This window comes from Argentina silus, assembly GCF_951799395.1.
Source record: "Argentina silus genome assembly, chromosome: 7".
Taxonomy (NCBI): Eukaryota; Metazoa; Chordata; class Actinopteri; order Argentiniformes; family Argentinidae; genus Argentina; species Argentina silus.
In genome coordinates, this window is record NC_139661.1 from 4,508,755 (window position 1) to 4,527,934 (window position 19,180).

The 19,180-nt window shown below is 40.8% G+C and overlaps 1 protein-coding gene across 1 annotated transcript; it reads right to left on the reverse strand.

The window, feature by feature from the left end:
• Positions 1 to 5,472: 5,472 nt before the first annotated feature.
• sfrp1a (secreted frizzled-related protein 1a) lies at positions 5,473 to 17,459 on the reverse strand. The gene is made up of 3 exons (XM_083672864.1): positions 16,711 to 17,459; positions 12,881 to 12,961; positions 5,473 to 6,931 (listed from the first exon to the last, which is right to left on the reverse strand). The coding sequence occupies exons 1-3, from the start codon at positions 17,234 to 17,236 to the stop codon at positions 6,606 to 6,608; spliced, it is 933 nt and encodes a 310-aa protein (XP_083528990.1). The 5' UTR covers positions 17,237 to 17,459; the 3' UTR covers positions 5,473 to 6,605.
• Positions 17,460 to 19,180: the final 1,721 nt, after the last annotated feature.

The window sequence follows — 19,180 nt, forward strand, 5'->3', positions numbered from 1 at the left end:
ACTATGGGACACGCACTCTTGTGTACCTTTCGCTGAAGACCCCTATTCAATCAGGCCTGGCACAGGCTGGTGACCTTTGCAAGTGAGAGCCCCAACTATCAAACGTCCCAATAAAGGGATGGTGCAAGAGAGCCATTTCATCCTTTCCACTCTTCATTCGCTGACTGTCAGAAGCATACTGTAGTTGTTTTATTGTAGCTAGCTACAACTTAGCTTAACTGTTCCACTGAGAATCCTATGATTCTCCCTCTCTTCCTGTTTTATCTACTGGAATCCTGTGGTTCATCGTGACATTTAAATAAGATTTCCGTAGAATTGATGAGCCAAGTTTGATGATTTTCACCTCATGAGCGCCTGTTAACTCTCTGAGCTTGCAGGTTAACATAAGAAGGTTTGCAGCAAGCCTGTGAGCTTGCAGTTCTTTGGAATTGTTGAACCTTTGCTAGCTCAGCAATAATTCCCCCGATTATTATTATTATAACCTGCTAGGTCCCTCGTGTAAGCTATGGCTAGTGCTTGGACAGCCAGCTAACTAAATGACTTGTCTCTGGACAGCTGAGCCCTTGGCTAGCTTTGACAAGCAACATTTTTTCTCATCTTGTGTATGAGATATTAGTGTTCTCAGTATTTGTGTTCATAGCCCTAGGACCTCTGAGCACTTACTAGTTCAACATAATTCCTAGCTAGTTATCTCTGTCCCTGGTGTAAGTTTCAGCTGACCACTGCGACAGTTGGCTAGCCAGCATGTTCGTCATCATTACAACTTGAGCATGCACCTAATGTAACAGTTGCTAGCTCCTACGCTTTGTGCGAAGAGAGCTAGCACAAAATAACAAGTTACCAGTTGGTCTCAGACAATTGGCACACTAGCTATATTCCACCATTTAATGTAGCATCATTGCTGTACTGCTTTGGTGTGTGGGCAAGTTTTTCTGTTTGAGGGAGACCCCTCACTTCATTGCCCCTTTCGCGCTGAGAGAAGAGTGGCTTTCTGGATGAAATGACACGCTTGCAGCATCCCTTTATTGGGATGGGTGATATCACTCGTCACCAACCTGTACCGGGCATGACTGAATAGGGGTCTTCATCAAAAGGTACACAAGTGCATGTCCCATAGTGAGTGGTCTCCCTCATCTCCTTCAGAGAACCTGGGTTACATTTGTGACCTTTAGTTCCTTTGCAATGGGTTAAGATTCCTCTATATTGCTTTCTTGATCAGTGGCCTCAGAGAAAAGGATGGAACCATCTTTAGTTATGGTACACTGACTCACTGACGCGAAGTGTGTTATGTGAGAAATTGCAACAGACCAGCCAATCTAACCTTGAGTTGCTTTTGCTGGATCAGTATTTACATTTGCACACAATCAGAGAAATAAGAATCTCTCTAAAACACATACTCATGGACACCACAGCTGTGAATTATTCATTCCTTTCTTCATTCTTCATTTATTTTGACAGGTCTTATGCTTTTTCATGATGAATTATCCAGTCTCATATTTTTACCCAAATATTTGAACAAGGTCGTTTGGAATCTTGGAGGCGGTTGGTCACACTAGTGACTGAATTAGAAATGCTTCCAAAAATGACATGAGTGAGTTGATGTTGGCATCACTAAACTTTCCTCAGAGTTGTTTATTTGCGTTTGCTTCGCCCAGACTCAGTGGCGATGATGAGGAAAAGATTCAGTGAGAGATTGTTACAGGTAATTGCATTTAACTGCATGTTGAAAGTTGCAAATAGAGTTACATAAATTCATCAAACTTTACTGTGTCTCAATGACGTTTTACTGCAAGGGGACAGAGATTCTAAAAGCACGCCCTTCACACTTTGAGAGCATTCACTCTGGCAGCCCTCCTGCAGAGGGTATGTGTATGCGGACCAACTGTTATATATTTATTGCAAATATTTGCATGTCTGTAAATTACATAGACGAAAAAAAAAGAGTCTTTCATGCAGTACAGGAATCCCATCATGTGAGAGTGCAGGAATGAAGGAATATAGTTACTGGAACAGCAACCCTGCCATGACATCATCCTCTTAAACCTAATGGCTATTATTCAAAAACACATGGCGGTGATGCAGTATGCCTGATCTAACACTGACCTCTCAGATGCTTGCCTCACATTATTAAAAATGCAATTGTTTCTCTCCCCAATATGACACTGTCCCCTCCTTTAGGGTTCCATGAGAGTAGACATTTCTGTTCTTTGTTTCAGCTGAGGTTGATTAATCGCTCTTGTAAAGTTGTAAATGCATGATTAGATGCTGAGAGAACAACAATAAAACATGGGAAACCTTAAAAGATGAGAGAGAGAGAGAGGGAGAGAGAGAGAGAGAGGGAGAAAGAGCGAGAGAGAGAGAGAGCAAGAGAGAGAGAGAGCGAGAGAGAGCGAGAGAGAGAAAGTGCCTTGAAGCCCTGAGTTGGTCAAAAGAAAAGAGATTGATATGAATTATCTGCCAAATTGACTGGAATCCAAGAATTCAAAGTCTGGCCCCAAATGCAGTGCGCATTAACCCATCCCTCTCCACACTAGAGTATGGTGGACAATCCCAAGACTATAATAATATGGCTGGCTGTCTGGCTGGCTGGTTGGCTATAACAGCATTGCAGTTTGAAACCATACAAATAGCTATTACAGTACACCTAACATACAGATGATAAATGGTCTCCCATTGAGAGGTTTACATGCTAGTTGTGCAGCAGACAGCAAAACACCTCTTTTGAAGCTTTATTGTTCACTGGAAAGTGAAATTTGTGTGTACTCCTTGCACTTTTACTCCTGTAAAAAGTGCTGTACAGCAAGGCTGCAGGAATGGCATGAGATACTGACCAAAAGGCAAAGCATAAACTATAATTCATATTTATCTAAGTGGTGGAGATGTATTGTTCAGCGTGATTCCTTAAGTCTTTGTTTTATGACTTCTTGTATCATGGATGGGTGCTTAGACAAAACACCTAAAATGACCGTTTTATGTTGTTGGCTACTGATGGCGCGCCGTAAAAACAGAGAATACAGCTATACCATTAAATACAAAGGATGTTTTTTACTCCAGTTAGAAGAATGGTTATGCCTTTGAAGGTGCGTACGTGGATTAAAAACAGAGAACTGACTCACTTTGAAAACCTCCAGGCTCAGCCTCGGTTCAAAGATCCATAAAACACAACATTTGGACCTGGTAAAAAAAACAAAACGTAAAAAAAGAACGTCTTATGTTACGACAGCCTATTTGGTGCCAAATATTTGCAGTGTAAGCCTGAATAAGACTTTACGGTTTCTGCCAGTTAATGTGAGGGCGTGGAGTTGCATCCTGAAAAACAACAGATAGTCGTGTCCAGAGGTGCCCAGATGTGTCAACTCTATTGTCCTCACATCTACGAAGCTTGGTCTGCACAGTATCTGCAACACAACTAAGAAAATCCTCCATGTAAGCCTCTTTGAATGGCTTGCATGTAGGCCAAGTCATCTGTTTTAGCAGGAGGATAAGCAGACACATGAACAGTCGATGCATAATTGGCAACAGCAGTGATCCATGATAGCAAACCACCACCATCGTCTACATTGCAACGGAGGATGACCCCCTTCCTCTGCAGAGACCCATTCCAGAACCAATGTGACTGACCGGTTCGAATCCGGGTCTCCTGTCATAACACCAGCCTTGGCATTAGCTCAGAGAACGTTACAGTAACGCGTGTTCAGGTCTCGAGTGTTCAGGTCTCATGCAAAGTTACTTATCACATGAGCACGGTCTCCGAACTGCCTCTGTTACACATGGAATCATGAGGGAAATTATTATACAGATCCTTTAATAAGGTAAAGCTGCATCCTGACTCTGTGTTTTGGGGGGTCTTTTGAAGACAGCTGAAGTAATGATTAGAAACCTAAGTCCACATCTGAGATGTATTTTGCAATACCAAACACATTACTGAAAACAGATGGATACTTGACCAGCCTGTTTAATATTCCTAGTTTTTTTGGGGTTTTTTTACAAGGCATTTCATTGGTATGAACACAAAATGGTTTATTGTTTTGTTGTTTATCCATGTTAACACGACACGGTCCATTTGAAGGAAGAGACATATTATTACAGGTTATGATTAATCAATTCAAACCTTTGTTACTGCAGTGTACTCAGTGTACACATTAGATATAATTATTACTATATTGAATGCAAAGTTCTAGCATATTATTAATAAAAACATGAGCACTATGGGAAACATAATATATTAATCAGAAAAATCTTTTGAAAACATGTCTTGACAGTTGATTAGACAGACTTTACTCCCTCTGGTTGAGATAGCATTTCACTGTCAGCATGAAATATTAATGATGTATATCTCAATTAATTTTGCATTTACACAGCATACCAAGCTACCAACAGCCTGTGAAACCGCAACTGAATGTTAGTGGAAGGGTAAGACGTCAAAACAAGAATCTGTGTTGTTTGTAGAACATCGTCTGAGGAATAAGAAATAAAAACAGCATGCATGAGTGATCCATTCTTTCCAAAATATGGGGATTTGAAATTGGCTTCACCAAGAACAGCTCCAATCATTCTGACAGCCATGACAGTCCTGCATGCAATGATGAACACTGACTTTGAACATGTATTGGCACGGGATCTCCTGTTTTGTTTTCACAGCATCAGGCAATATGCTACAAAATCTTCAGCATAGCGGAAAATGTAAGTTTCTGAATGTTAAGACATCACACTGTTCTTCTAAGACACACTGTAACATTTACGAGCAGCATCAATGCCAATCATTTTATGATAGCAGCAAGCTACAACTTGGGTCTTCCTTGTTCAATGTAACTCATTTCAAGTGTCACAGTAGAAGATATATAGTAAATCCTTAACAATTAGTGTAGATGTGTGTTAAAACTGAGAACAGGATATCAACCCATTGCGTACTGGGATGGGGGCTTCAGGGCAATGGTTTGTGTCAGTGTGTCAATCCTTTGTACTGTTAAGTTGGCATTTAATGCTGGGCACGTACGTCAAATAGAGTGTAAAATCATAGGTCAGTTTGAGCAGAGCCAAGAATTCTCAAACATGTGCAAATAATATGGAGGTTTGAAAATCATTATGGACATTAGACACATGAAGCTGACATTCCATACAAATCAACCATATAGTAGCATGCCCTGTACTGTATGTGGTTTCCCTTTTTAATTCTATGGTGTATGAGTACTAGCCATGGGTAACATTGCAATTCAGACCACACTTGGTATGCCATTCCTCCTTCAACTGTTTCAGAGCAACCTGAATAGAGAATACCTCATGAAAGTAATACCTTGTGCAATGTTGGACAATAGTGACACTGTAGGGTGCAGTCGAGAAGTTGATGACAGGTTATTAAAAATGGATAACTGTCTTCCTCTTATGGGTTTATACTGTACAGCATTGCCATCGTGAAACCAAAACAGACATTTATATGAGGGCAAGGGCAAATTAAAGAGAAATATTCCAGACAATGTTTCATTGTTTTTCTATATTTATGTAAAATGTGTATGTACATAATAATGGGCAGCAATGCACTGCAGACATTCAAATGTTCAGTCATTTAAAATGATAGTGCTAAGATGGACCAGCAATGCAGAACAAAACAATCAAAAATACAGATTTGTCAATCCACAATTTGCACTTTGAAAATGTAAGGATACAAACAGTTTTCACAAACTTAATGAATGCCAATCTAAATGGATAGCAATTGGAGACTGAAGAAAACTTTGGTCAAATATTATCTGACATCATATACAAATGCAAGGGATTTCGTTATCATATACCAGACTGATCACAAAGACTGTTGTGCAATTGAAAACGTGTATACTGTAACATATAGCATTTGGCACAAAGTACATCTCATATACTACTAGACTTCCAAAAGTTATTTGGACTCGGATGATGCAGTTTAATGTACATGGATTGACATTTAATATATTTTTTCAAGTCAAAGAAAATGTGAAACAAATGAAATGAGGAAACTGAAGATGAAATGATCATAAATCAACTGTAGTGCAGTCATTAATATGACTAAATAATCAGGTGAAGAAGGCACACTATCATACTATTGTCAATAAGTTATTCAATGACCCCTATCCATATACCTCCTCTACAGTGTGGCTTTTAAAGCTAGAAAACAAGATTCTGTATTGAATATCTATTCAATACTGTATGATCTAATTTGTTGGTCTATGATCTCTATTCATATGATCAGAGTGAGAGAAAGTTAATCAGTTTCAGCCAAGACTCTCTGAACTGTGAATCTTTATACAGCAATATCTGGGAGTGTGTAACAAGAGTATCTACTGTACATTCAGTACACAAAGTGAAAATAATGTCAGTGAAGCAGGAGATTACTGTAGTGTCCTTTAACTTCTCAGAGAAATGATGACCCACCACTACAGCAGAAGGTCTCAATGATCACAATGCTCAACCAGAAAATAATGGGTCTATGGAAAATTCAAAGTTGGTCAGTAAATATACAAAGATAATATAGATATATAAACAAAACAATAAAAAAAAAGCAAAACATTTGGGTTGTATGGTGTGATGTGCAAGTTCGTATGTATCATGAGATGCAAAATGGGGGAGGGGGGGGCTGATTATTTAAAGACGTTCTCGAAAGCTGGACACTTGTAGGTCTTGAGTTTCTTGAGGGCCTTTTTGAACTCTTTGCTGGACTTGTCCCACTTGTGGATGCCCGTCAGGAGGTACTGCTTGTCCACCTTGCGGCCCATGATCAGGTACTGGTTGCCCAGGTTGTCCAGCTGATGGCAGGGACAGTCAGCGCCATTCTTCAGGTAGAGTACCAGCTTCTTCAGGTCCTTCTTCTTCAGGTTGCCCATTTTCAATACCTTCTTCCTCTTCTGGAGAATCACCTTGCGGTCCATGTTTTCCCGCTTCACCTCCTTGATCTTGGTCCTGAATGCTACATTCAGACATAGGAAAGATAGAGAGATGGTTGTTAAATACATAAACATAAACTCTTATCAGCTTACTGAGCATAATGAGTCATGGGCTTATAATACACTGTATGGTTATCCTGAGGATTTTTACTTTTACTTGAGCTAAAAAGTGCTAGTTAATGTTTCATAACCGAACAAAACGCCAGTCATATTATCCCTCCATGCACCATGCCAGGAGCTGTGAGGCAGGAGGACAGAGAGAGTTGGGTTGCAGAGGGGTATCAGTGGCATGTCCCAAGCGGCTAGGATCATTCAGGTAAGATAAGAGTACTGATGAAAGGGGGGGGTGGGGGTGGGGGGGGCTCAATATCAGACTCACTCTGGCTCACCCCCACAATATCAGGCTCATTCTTTCTTCCAAGGACATGACTAAGAGACAGCATCCAGATGAATGGTTCTCTATGGGGAAACTGATCCGCCTACATGCTCTTGTTCTTTTCACTGGACAGGAATGTTCAAATGACGTCTCCTGTCTGCCCTGAGACCATCCAGATGTAACCTGACCTGGGGGGTTTGTTCCCCAGAATACCCTCTCTCTCTCATGAGCTTATAGAAATGAATCCCTGTCTGCACCCTAATGACCAACTGCAGAAATGACCAGTAGAAAGGCACCAGCCTCACCTTATGCTCATCACCACTACTGTATACTAATTGGTTACTGATAGAATTACCCCTGCGGTACTACAGTAAACGACTGTATATGCCCAATATTACCAGGACACTCGTCTACTCCCACCAAATGTCGGAATAACACCCTTTCCTCTTGACTTTTATCTGTCTCCAAATCTCACACCGGGCCTCTGATTCGCCTTAATCGGTCTGATCTTTCACTAAACTCTATTTAACCTCCTAATCTTTCTGTTTCCTCCACCTCCCCTCCTGAAATGGTGCACGAGTCAGCCCCATGGTGGTCCAAATCTCAGCCTCTCGGTAGACACCAGAGACCACCTCTTCATCTCAGCCTGCAAAGTGTGTGTAGTGTAGGTGACCTTGTTCATGGTAACATGAGAAAAACATGTGGCGCATTACTGTGACTCCCTATTGATCTAAGGTCCTGCCCAGATCAGCGATAGTCATGTGACCCACAGTACTGTACAGATCTACACTATAAACACCAATTTCACCCATGATACTTTAAATTTGGCGTTTGAGAATCTAGTGTTAGAGAAAACATACACGTGTCTGATTGCAATAAGATTAGAATCCATTGAGCAAAACAGTAAATGTGAAACATTTTTCAAAATACTTGAACACAACTAATGTAAATAAATGTAACTAATGTATCTGAACCCTGAAAAGGCCCCCAAATTAGCTACTACAGACTAGCCAGTTTAAGGGTTCATCGGTTGCCCCTATATCTTCCCATTGCCAATTAAAGTGTTAAAAGAATTAAATGAACAGTCCCGTTTTCCAGGTATTAACAGTGCACATGGTAGGGATTAGGTCTTTTATCCTCTGTTTCTGGTCCTTGGGAAGTCGGTGTGAGGAGGCTTAGTGTTAAATGAAATCAAAACGGGCAGCTTTCATAATTAGCGAGTCATAAAAAAGAGGGTCTAGCCCACCCCTGAAACCACTTCAAAACCTGATAAATCCAGCTTAAACTCTGCACTGAACTTTCTTTGCACCTTGCGTTGTTTGTGTGTATAATCTCCTCATCTGAAGTGTACAGTGACCAGGTATGGCATATGAAATGATTTCACTGTGAAGGGGGGAAATTACTCAGTCATTGATCAGTGCCTGAGGGGCAGTTCAACTCGGTTGCATGTTACTCTTAATCTAATACATTCTGGGCCCACATTTTGGAAACTATTCACCCCAAACTATCAACTGACACAAGAATTACAACCCTTTCGCAACCCATTCCTTTCACATGTACCATGGGCCAAGATAGGAAAATGCAGTATAAACCAAACTTCAACTCTCAGGCAAGTCTCAGTCAGCATCCAAATATCTCCATCAATCCTCAATGCTGTAAAGTCTGTGGACATCTAGGCTTTAACCTTTGTCCCCGACCCTTGACCCGGTTTCCTCTCCTGGCTTAGAGGGCGAGACAGGCTTTCAGCCAAATCAGATGGTGTCATAAAGCCAGCAGGAGGGGGTGTGCTGCCACCATTCACAACCATGAAATCTGTCTGCTCCCATGAGCCCCATGTGATCAGTCCATAGCGAGGGCTGCACTTTTGTTTACTGCATTAGCATGGCGATGGTGCAATTGTCAACAAGAAGAAAGTCAGTTGTCAAAAGTAGAGCACATAGATTCAATTGGAGTGTTCTAGAGTTTCGTAACAAAGAGCTGCAATAAACCTTTAAGTATGGACATAAATCATGGCGGGGGAACAAAATGTTGAGTGGGATGAACCATAAAACCATCACCAGCTAAGACTGTAGTGATGGAGTCTGTTTAGAAACAGCTTCATCAGTAGCTTTGAAGAACCAGGGAGGGTTTTATCTATCTCCACTGGTATTTCAAACATGTCCTGACCTACATCGTTGTGACCGAAGGTTACCATCAAAAGCACACAATGTTTTAGGTTCAACTGTTAACTTACACCAACATCAAATAAAGGGTTAAAAACTAAAACAAAAAAACTATTCCTCTACATTTCAGATTTAAAAAATTACATAATATTGAATATTGTTTTTAATGTTGCTGTCTATTTTCAATCCCTTCTCAGTTGAGCCACAGCTAAAAATGTGGCTCATCTACTCAAAGCAAGACACATGTGCTCAAGCAGACCTTCAAAAAACCTCCTCCTCCTCTTGGAATAACACATTTCTATGACTCCATGTGCCTTACAAACACATGTATTTATTCCTCTGCCAGATTTTCTTGTACCCAACCATACAGAATCAAAACGTTGTCTTGCCTAAAAATTCTCCAGCTTTATCAAGATAAACTCGCCTGAGAACCTCAAACGTGATTGTGGGATTGGAAGGAAGCAATTATTGATGACTTCAAATAATAGCACACATTATTAAGTTAATACACATTTCTTTCACACTTAACGTTCATGTTAAATGAGAACAGGCCTTTTGCAATAAGATGTTTCCAGGAACTGAGGTTTTCAGTGAGGAAAAAAGCTAAATCAATGCCAGAGCAGGCATACTTTTGACATGATTAGTCCACACAGATTAATAAAGAACTCTATGTAAGATTCCTCTGGCTGCTGTGAGGCATTAACAGTTTAAAGTTAGTCAGTAGATTATTTATGCTCATGTAATTGTCTATTTGGTTATCAATATAAACAAATGGACATAATGACAATGTGAACAGTACAAAAAAAAAAGGAAAGTTGGTGTATCTTGCTAGCAAAACAACACTTGAATGGAGAAAGTCTAGAGTAGTGTGCTTAGTCTAAGCAATCTGCATCTCTTGAGAACCCTCCCCGCTTTTGGTCTGACCAAAAGTGGCGTGATGAAAGCTAAACAAATTGGCCAGATGCTCTGTTGAGGTAAAAAACTGACCTTTCAGTCAAATCATGTCATAATTGCTTTCACATTGCACACATGTCTCTTCTCTGACAAAATGCATAACTGTCATTATTAGACTTCCACGCCATTCTTCCCTTTGAATCATACCCAGCCTTGAATAATACAGTAGATACGCAATATGAAGGCCATTACTGGTAGTCTGGTTCCAAGGAACTCACTATGATTGTTTTCAAGAAAAATATCACTTCAGTACTTAGAAAACCTCTCGTCAGCATAAACATTGCGAGTTCACACGATGCCCATACAGCAAAACCACCATGGCATTGCCACACAGCTATGCATGCAACTGTAAACAGGTTGTTTCTCATGGGAGGACTGAGAGAACTCTCCTACTGTGATTGGTTCTAATAGTAGCAATAACAGCCTCATTTAACAGTCATTATCAGTACCCATGCTCAGCCTGCCAGGGTAAGTTCAGATGTCACGCGTTAGAGAGATGATGACAAGGAACCAAAACAACATCTGTCTTTATCGGAGATAATAATGTGCCACTCTCGCTTGGCAAACTGGGATGGTTTCTGAGGACAGAAAAGTTGGGCCCTTCAGAGGACAATCCATTTAAAGAGCATAAACCTTGTATTTGCTTTTCCTGAGAACCATGCTGAATGAAAATCTGGTTTTAATGCTCAAAGTCCATCTTCCCAAAGTCTGGCACTTGGAATTGATTTTGAAACCACTGCGACTTGGAGACTGGCTAGCAATAAAAAAAATAAAAAATGCAGTGCAGCAACTTGTGCACATTCTCACTGCATATAATTACTGTTTCTAGGTGTGCTGGGCTCACACATTCACTGCATACACTAACAACAACAAAGCTGTTGCTATATTGCACTGACAAATTATGGAACGGATGGTATCGTCAAGCAGAACATGTTAATGGCCATGTTACGTCCAATCCTCTGGGCTGGGGTGATATGGACCAATAGGAGTTGAGCTAGCCTCCTGACACCTCCAGCAGGCCCAGACAGCAGAACAAACATCCCACTTTACAGCTTCAAATACCTGCCACATAAAGACTTTAGTGCCACTCTCAATGACCCCAATTCATTAGCTGCAGAATATTAGCCTTTAAAAGGCTAATACAGACCGTGACACGGAGTCACAGGGGTTAAAAAACTCTCCAACTCTGTTTTTCTAGCGAGTTAAGGAGGTTGTTCTTTTCAGCTTACACGTAAAGCTGTGAGAATTAAACATACAGCCAAGAAAACGAGGCCGAACATGGTATATAACCCCCAGAGGGGATCTTTCTCAAGACCTTCACTTCTGTTTACTTGGTCAGTTGGCGCGTAATCCATTATGTGTTTTAAAAGTAGAAGGAATAATCCCCAGAAGTATACATTTGTAAATCTTTCGGATTTCACATACTAACTCAACAATTGTGACTCAGAAAATAACTCCTACCCTGAGCATTGTCTGAAAGTAGACGTGGAAAAATGTTCATCTGGTCAAAGCCTCTGATAATAAAAGACAGACCTATTTTTTCGACTGACATCATGTAGGCCTATGGCTGGCCAGGGCCTGTATAAAATAATAACAGTTCTCATCCAACGAGCATGAAATATTGCAATTGCTCTGGAACATTTCTTTCGTGAAACTATGCTTAGACCTCTGACACGAGTATGTTTATGGTTGTGCATGTTTAAAGGGTATGAAAGTATGGTTATTGATACATTTTCTTCCCTTCACTTTATCAATCTACTGTGGTCCATTGGCACTAAATCCATGAGAATCTAGACTAACCATGAGACTTACAGCACTGTGTGTTTCTGATCCCCTTTAGAAGTTCTCCCACTTCTAATCTAACTTGCTTTTCTTTTTAAGAGCCTTTCTGTTTCCAATAGACTGATTAACCTAACTCACCTCATGTAAGACCTCACTTACAAAAAAAATACAATGAATGTACTGTAGCTCTCCTATGTTGTGTGCAGACCATCATAGCTAGGATAAAGCAACAAGCTCATTATTGGAACTGGAATGGTAAGAGTCAAGGAATGTATAGAGCTCAGCAATCCAGTGATAAGAAGTGTCACTTCTCTAAGCTTGTTTATGGACAGATCTCTTATAGATTGAAGGCTGCTGACTTCAGGCAGGAGGGGAGACATAGGCCCACTCCAAAAACTGTAGCGCCATGTCCCATATAGTACGGTATGTAATCATATGAAGTCCTGGTACTCTACTATAGTTATGTAACAGAGGGTACATCCCACACTTTTGACCAACATTATGTTTTGTGTGTGTGTGTGTGTGTGTGTGTGTGTGTGTGTGTGTGTGTGTGTGTGCGCGCGCATGTGTGTGTGTGTGTGTGTGTGTATTTGTGCATGCGTGTGTGCATGTGTGTGTGTGTGCATGTGTGTATGTGTGTGTGTGGTAGGTAATGTCAAGAGTGTACATGGTAGGGTTGTGGTAAGAAGGATGCTTACCAAACTCGCTGGCACACATGTGGTCCAGCATGGCGTCTGTTTTCATTTCATTGTCACATGGAGGACAGATGGGGGAGTAACCTGGGGGAGGAAGAAGGGACATTCGTTTTAAGGAAGAAATATGGGAATGGCAAAATCATCCACCTGGCACACTAGCTAGCTTTGAACCAATGCAAAAAATTAATCTACAGCACTCTCCATCTGTTTTCTTCTTCCTGAAGTAAACCGGAAACCGGAAACAAGCAATAGCAATACTGACCCCAATAGGCCTTAGTGGTTGTTCACACCTCACTCCACCACAGCATTTCATGGTAAACCATTTGTTTTTACTTCTAAGGTATCTATGTTTCAAATCATTCTGGTGGATGAAATGCTGTACTGAAACAAATCCAGGGCTCACTGTGAAACTAGTTCTGGCTTGACAGTAAAAGTCTTGCCCGTCAGGTCAAGGATCTGATGACCTGACCTCTGTTTGGAATGTCCTGGGCTTTTATAGCTAACTACGAACAGCAGTAAACAGCCCTGCCTGCTATCTTGTAGATTAACTAAATGATAGGGGATATCAGCAGTCCTCTCAATGTCCAACACTAGGGCCAATGTGACCATCATTCCTTTATAATTAGGTGGTTGGTTCTGATCTGTCAGAGTCTCTGTGCTACTGTAACTTGACACACTGACTAACACTCAGTCTGCCTTGCAGGCTTGGTGTCTTTTCTGTTTGATATCTGAATACACACTTTGACACACGTGCCTGCATGTAGACACACACACACACGAGCATGCACGCACGCACGCACGCACACACATACTGTTACCTGAAACTTTTCAAAGATAATTCATTCATCACTGTTAGAACTGAATCCCCATATAGATTCTCAAATGATGCACTATGAGGATGGAGAGAAGTCTGAAGCTTGAAACTCACCCAGGAAACGTATACTGAATGTCTACTTTCCAACGTTACAGAAAGCCCAGTTCCCAAAAGAATTCTATCCAATACGACATGACATTGACATTAAAGCACCGGTTAGTTATAATTACAGTGTCCCACTGTAAAGTGAATTTAGTGAATATTTTAGGAATTTGAGAATTAAGTGACTTTTAAACTTGGTTTTAAATACCATAACAACATGTTGGATGTGCCCAGCTTCAACATCCAATCTCTAAATACATGTACAAATGGTAAAATGTAAACAAATACATATTTACACACAATTATCCTGTTTTGTTGTGCTTGCCAGTTGTCCATTACGTGTGTTTGACAAACGCTTGTGAAAGTTACACCCAGGTGGAAAGAGCTTGTGAAAACAGCCACTGTTTACAAAGCCAAAGAGGCACCATTTTCCATTTCATCTTGTTTCTACTTAAAATCAATTATCACCTGCCCAATACTTATCAAGTAGCAGTGACAACCCCTTTAATTAACTTCTATTAAAATCCATGAAGGGGCTTCACCTTTTTTCTTTTTTTATTCATGAAACCAATTAAAAGTAAGAAAGAAAAAAAAAATCTACTGTATACTGTAATAGCCACTACATTTTCATAGATGACTACAACTCAACTAAAATAGATTTTGCACTAAATAACTACACTACTCAGTATTTTTGTGTCTCCCTGTACAAGAATATCTAACTGTCGATTAATAAATGCAAAATATCAGTCAACTGTAATGAGGCGGCAAAAAAAGACAGGCATTTACATGCTCTAATGAGTAGAGGACTCATTGTGGGGTTAAAACAAGACCAACCCTGTGGCCTACTGGGCTGGGCAAACGCTTGGCTTATTTATCGCAAGTGCTGACACCATATGATAACAGGTGACGTCTGGAGACTGTGAATCTCCTGTGTGGTCCCCAAGTTCCAAGAGGAGGCCTTTCTCAGGCAATGAGCTCCTGCTGCCCATACCAGCCCCAATACCACCATGTCAGCCCCTCCACCCAGCACATTCACACTATAGGCAGATAGACTACCTCAGATACAGTAAGTACTGTGTAAACTGCAGCACCACCGAGTGAAACCCCCTCATCGGGGTGCTGGAAAGTCTACAGTCCAGTCCAGTCCACACCAGTTCACTGTACGACGGAGCTATTCCGGTTTGAAATTATCCACATCTCAGCGGTGATGCTGTTTTGCAGCATTATGTGCTGTTGTAGATCAAAATATAAGGAAGTTGATGATGGAAAGTCCCTTTCCATTTATGAGCAATTTGCATGAACTAGTTGTACTTTCCCTTCTCTGGAACACCTCAGTACGAGAACAGCCTTTCCCCAGTCTTTCAAAAAAGAGATTCGAATGCCTGCCAAAGACACTGAAAACATGGCGATAAAATACAGCCCATGACAGGAACAAGGGATTCAGACAAAATCTTTCCTGTGCATATCCTTCCACAGCATTCACACACTGATTTTTGTTGCATTTGTTCATGGCTTTTTGTTGTAATCAGTCTGTCTCACTGACATTTCAGGAGAATTTAGCTTGGGAAAACTATGCTCCAACCTCCAATTCAAAATTAGATTTTTAGTTTTAGTCATTTTAAGCCAGACCGTAAGACAGGCCAGAAATCCAGGCTATCTGTCTATCTATAGCCAAGTATCCCTGCAGTGCCTGTGGGAATTCACTGTGGCCTTGAAACACACGTTTATTACATTAGCAGGATTGACAGTGCAGGATTTATTCTTATTTTTGTATCTCTCTCCATTTTGTCCGTCTGGTTTTCGGATTTCACTTGTGTATGTTCTATCAGTTATTCAAATGATATTTGTTTGTCAAGTTAGATTGTCAAGTTAGATAGCGTTTTTTTTGTTGTTGAATATGTTGAATTTTTTGTTTTTTTGTTGAATATGAAGTCAGTTGAGAGGTCAGCATAAATACAATAAATAGATGGCTTAGTTTTGTGGCTGGACCGACTCCCAGCATTGTCCTCAAAACTCAACAAACACCTTGAAATAAATTGCTACCATCTGTTAAAGGAGCATTACAATATCACAACATCACTTCTTTGTCAATAGCGAGCAACATTTGCTTGTCACATACGTTTACTCTCAATGAAGACTGAAAAGTCAATGCACAGAAAAAACAATCTATAGCTGATTTTGTTTGATTTTGTTTTACAATCTACTCTGCATAAGATCAAGCAGCCAAGGTACATTTACCCCAAAAGGTTGTATTTGGTTCATGGGCATGAGAATTTACATCTACAAACAGACCTGAACCCCTGAAACAACATTCTGTCGCCTGTGGAACTGCATGGGTGTCTATTCTCACACTATGTCAGAGTAGTGGCTATTTGTTATCTCAGCCAAGTAGCTCTGTATACATCCTATAGGGCAAAGTGTTGGTGTTCACAGTGCTTTTAAGTTGTTCCACATAGCTACATGGAAAAATACATAGTCCTTTAATGGCTATCATTATAGACTATCCAGTTGCCTAACATCCCCTTGTTATATGAGTTTTGGTAAGAAAACAGTTGGATGCAAATGAAATGAATATTTGCTTAATAAAAAATAAAAAATAAAAATACAAACTCATTTTCCTTGCCAAGATGACACAATTACAAAACACTTCAATAATAAGTGAATTGTTTTCTATTGAAGCTTTATCAAGTAAAATACAAGTATTTGAATTCAACAACAGGCAAACCCTGATTCAATTCCACAGTTAATGTGCTAAGCAGAGGCTCAGCTTAAGGCTCAGGTGTGTATGTGTGTGTGTGTGTGTGTGTGTGTGTGTGTGTGTGTGTGTGTGTGTGTGTGTGTGTGTGTGTGTGTGTGTGTGTGTGTGACCAGTAATGTTAGAGATAATGAATACAGGCATTTTGGTGGCCTTCCTTACCTGTGGGTTTAGTGGCCTCAGTGGCATTGGGCGCAGTCATGGCGATGCACACGTCATCCTGAGGGAACTTGTCGCAGGTGAGCATCTCAGGCCAGGGGAAGCCGAATGACTCCATGATGGGGGTGCAGCCGTCACGGACAGCCTCGCACAGCCAACGGCAAGGGAATATGGGGCGCTCCAGACACACTGGGGCGAAGAGGGAGCAGAGAAACACCTGGGTGCCAGGGTGGCAACTCTTGTGCACCAGAGGCACCCAGCTGCCAGCCTGCTGCTTGACCTCAGCCATGGTCTCGTGCTCCAGGAGGTTAGGCAGCAGCATCTGGTTGTAGCCCACATTGTGGCAGAGCCTCAGGTCCTCTGGGATGTCCACACACTGGGGGGGCTTGCCATAGCTGCGCCCACCGTTATACATGTCCGACTTCCAGCTCAGGTATTCATATTCAGAGGCTCTGCACATTGACACCAGTGCCATGGTCAAAGCCAGAGGGATGATTCTCCAGTGGCACAAGGGCTCAGAAGACCTCATAGTTAGAACAGAGGAGAGTCTGCAGAATAGAAAAGAAATGCAGCTCACAACAGGAGCTTTTCTGGAAGAATGAACAGGCTTGCTTTTGGTCAAAAAGAAAATGAAGAAAAGCTGAGTCCTGTTGATAAATGTTCTCTCAGTAGAAAGTTTCAGGTTTCAGTAACTTCACTGCTGCCTCCTCTTGTTGCAGCTTTGCTGTTTCCCCTCTGCGGCGACTGCCTCACTCCGACGTCTGCAAAGATAACTGCCCCGGTGAACGCGCAGCTTGGAAACAAGAGGAGATTGTGAAGTGCGCGTCGTCCAATCGGAAAGCGTCTGCGCCTTTTGGCACTCACATGTCAATCAAAGTACTCAATTACCCACTGCGTAAAACACGACTCAACTTTCCCTACCCCCTTCATTACCCTTTATCTTCCTTTGTCAAAACAAACTACCTGACCTGACAGCAACATATAAAATATCCATACGGCCAACCGGCTGCGCTTTAAAAAAAAAAAAAAAAAAAAGTAGGCTACTGTATGTAGGTCTATACACTGACGATAAATAATCAAACATGTTTTAGTTCCAAATACAACGCTGTTGTTCACTTGTTGAATTGTTTCTTGAAATATACATTGTTTATTTTAACTCAATTAGATTTAATTAGATCTCCTTAAGCTAAAGTAAATTTGTTCATCTGCAACGTTGTATTCTCCTTAACAGCTGCTTTTAGAAAGAGACAAGACGTGTGAAATCTGCCAATTTAAATGTGCATTCATTTGCGTCTCATTGTCTTGCTAATAATGTTAATTCCTAATTGAACCATTCTCCTTAGAAAACAAAGAAACTTAGAAAAAAAAATCAAGGATCGTGTTTTTTGCACACATTGTACTTACAAGCTGAATACTACAAATGATTAATAACTGTTTTGATTGGGAATGCATTTTACGGCTGTTGAAATCACAGTTGAGTCGTAATGTACTAAATCGTCTTGCGGAATACTGTATATCAGCTTACTTGACTGCAGGCCAGAGGAGAGAAGAACAAACATTGTCTGTCGTGAGTGATGTCTGTAGTAAATGGTGTAGTACTTTACCAATGTTAAGCTTATTTTATTTACAGCCTATAGTATCATATTCAATGTTGTTAGTTTACTGGATACAGTAGCCTACGCGTTCCACTATGTACCATGTTGCAGGCACCTCAAAACTATTCTAAGAGGGCAATATTGGGTTATGGTGTGTGGGCACTGAGCATGCACCCTGCCTCTCCACAAAATGGAGCCTAATTCCCGAAAACATGAGTTACACCGTTATTTGGCTTGTAGTTTGAATTGAACAAGCATATGAACCAATTTCTGTTACTTTTATTCAGTGTTTTTAACAGGCCTATGCCCACCTGTAAAAATGTAAGATGACAGGAACTGAAACATTTTCTAATTGCATGCATGCCTCAACTGTCAAGGCCATTCCGAGTACAGTACATGTTATGCATCTTGATGAAAATTTGGTCAATAGTGTTACACGTATTTTAGAGATATATCACTGAGATAACTGACATTTAAGTTACAGGTAGTTAAACAGTGATGTCTTAATAAGGGTTATGCCATGTCTGCCTAGAAATACTCCTGCATAGACATAGACAGCTTTATGGGGTGATGGCACCTAACTACAGTGTGCACATCATAGACGGTTGCTAAAACAAACTTTAGGTATTTAGGACTAGGGTGGAGGTGAGTGAATATTTTTTTCTCCAGACCTGGCTTTGCTCAGATGAATGGACTGATGTGACTGCATATACTGTATGTAGCAAGCAGATAAACACGCTCTGTGACTGTGCTGTTCCACATAGGCCCATGGCAGCAACCTAAAACCTGCCCAGTGTACAGGGAAAACTAAATGTAGCAGAGGTGATTTAGAATCAAGCTCTCATGATGAGGTAGCCATGCACCGAAACATATAAAGT

Excerpts from the sequence above, each read along its gene's own strand:
- sfrp1a (XM_083672864.1), bottom strand. The coding sequence starts at position 17,236 with ATGAGGTCTTCTGAGCCCTTGTGCCACTGGAGAATCATCCCTCTGGCT. Across the intron at positions 12,962-16,710 it reads TGAGGCCACTAAACCCACAG|GTTACTCCCCCATCTGTCCT; the intron begins GTAAGGAAGGCC and ends TTCCTCCCCCAG. Across the intron at positions 6,932-12,880 it reads CATGTGTGCCAGCGAGTTTG|CATTCAGGACCAAGATCAAG; the intron begins GTAAGCATCCTT and ends GTCTGAATGTAG.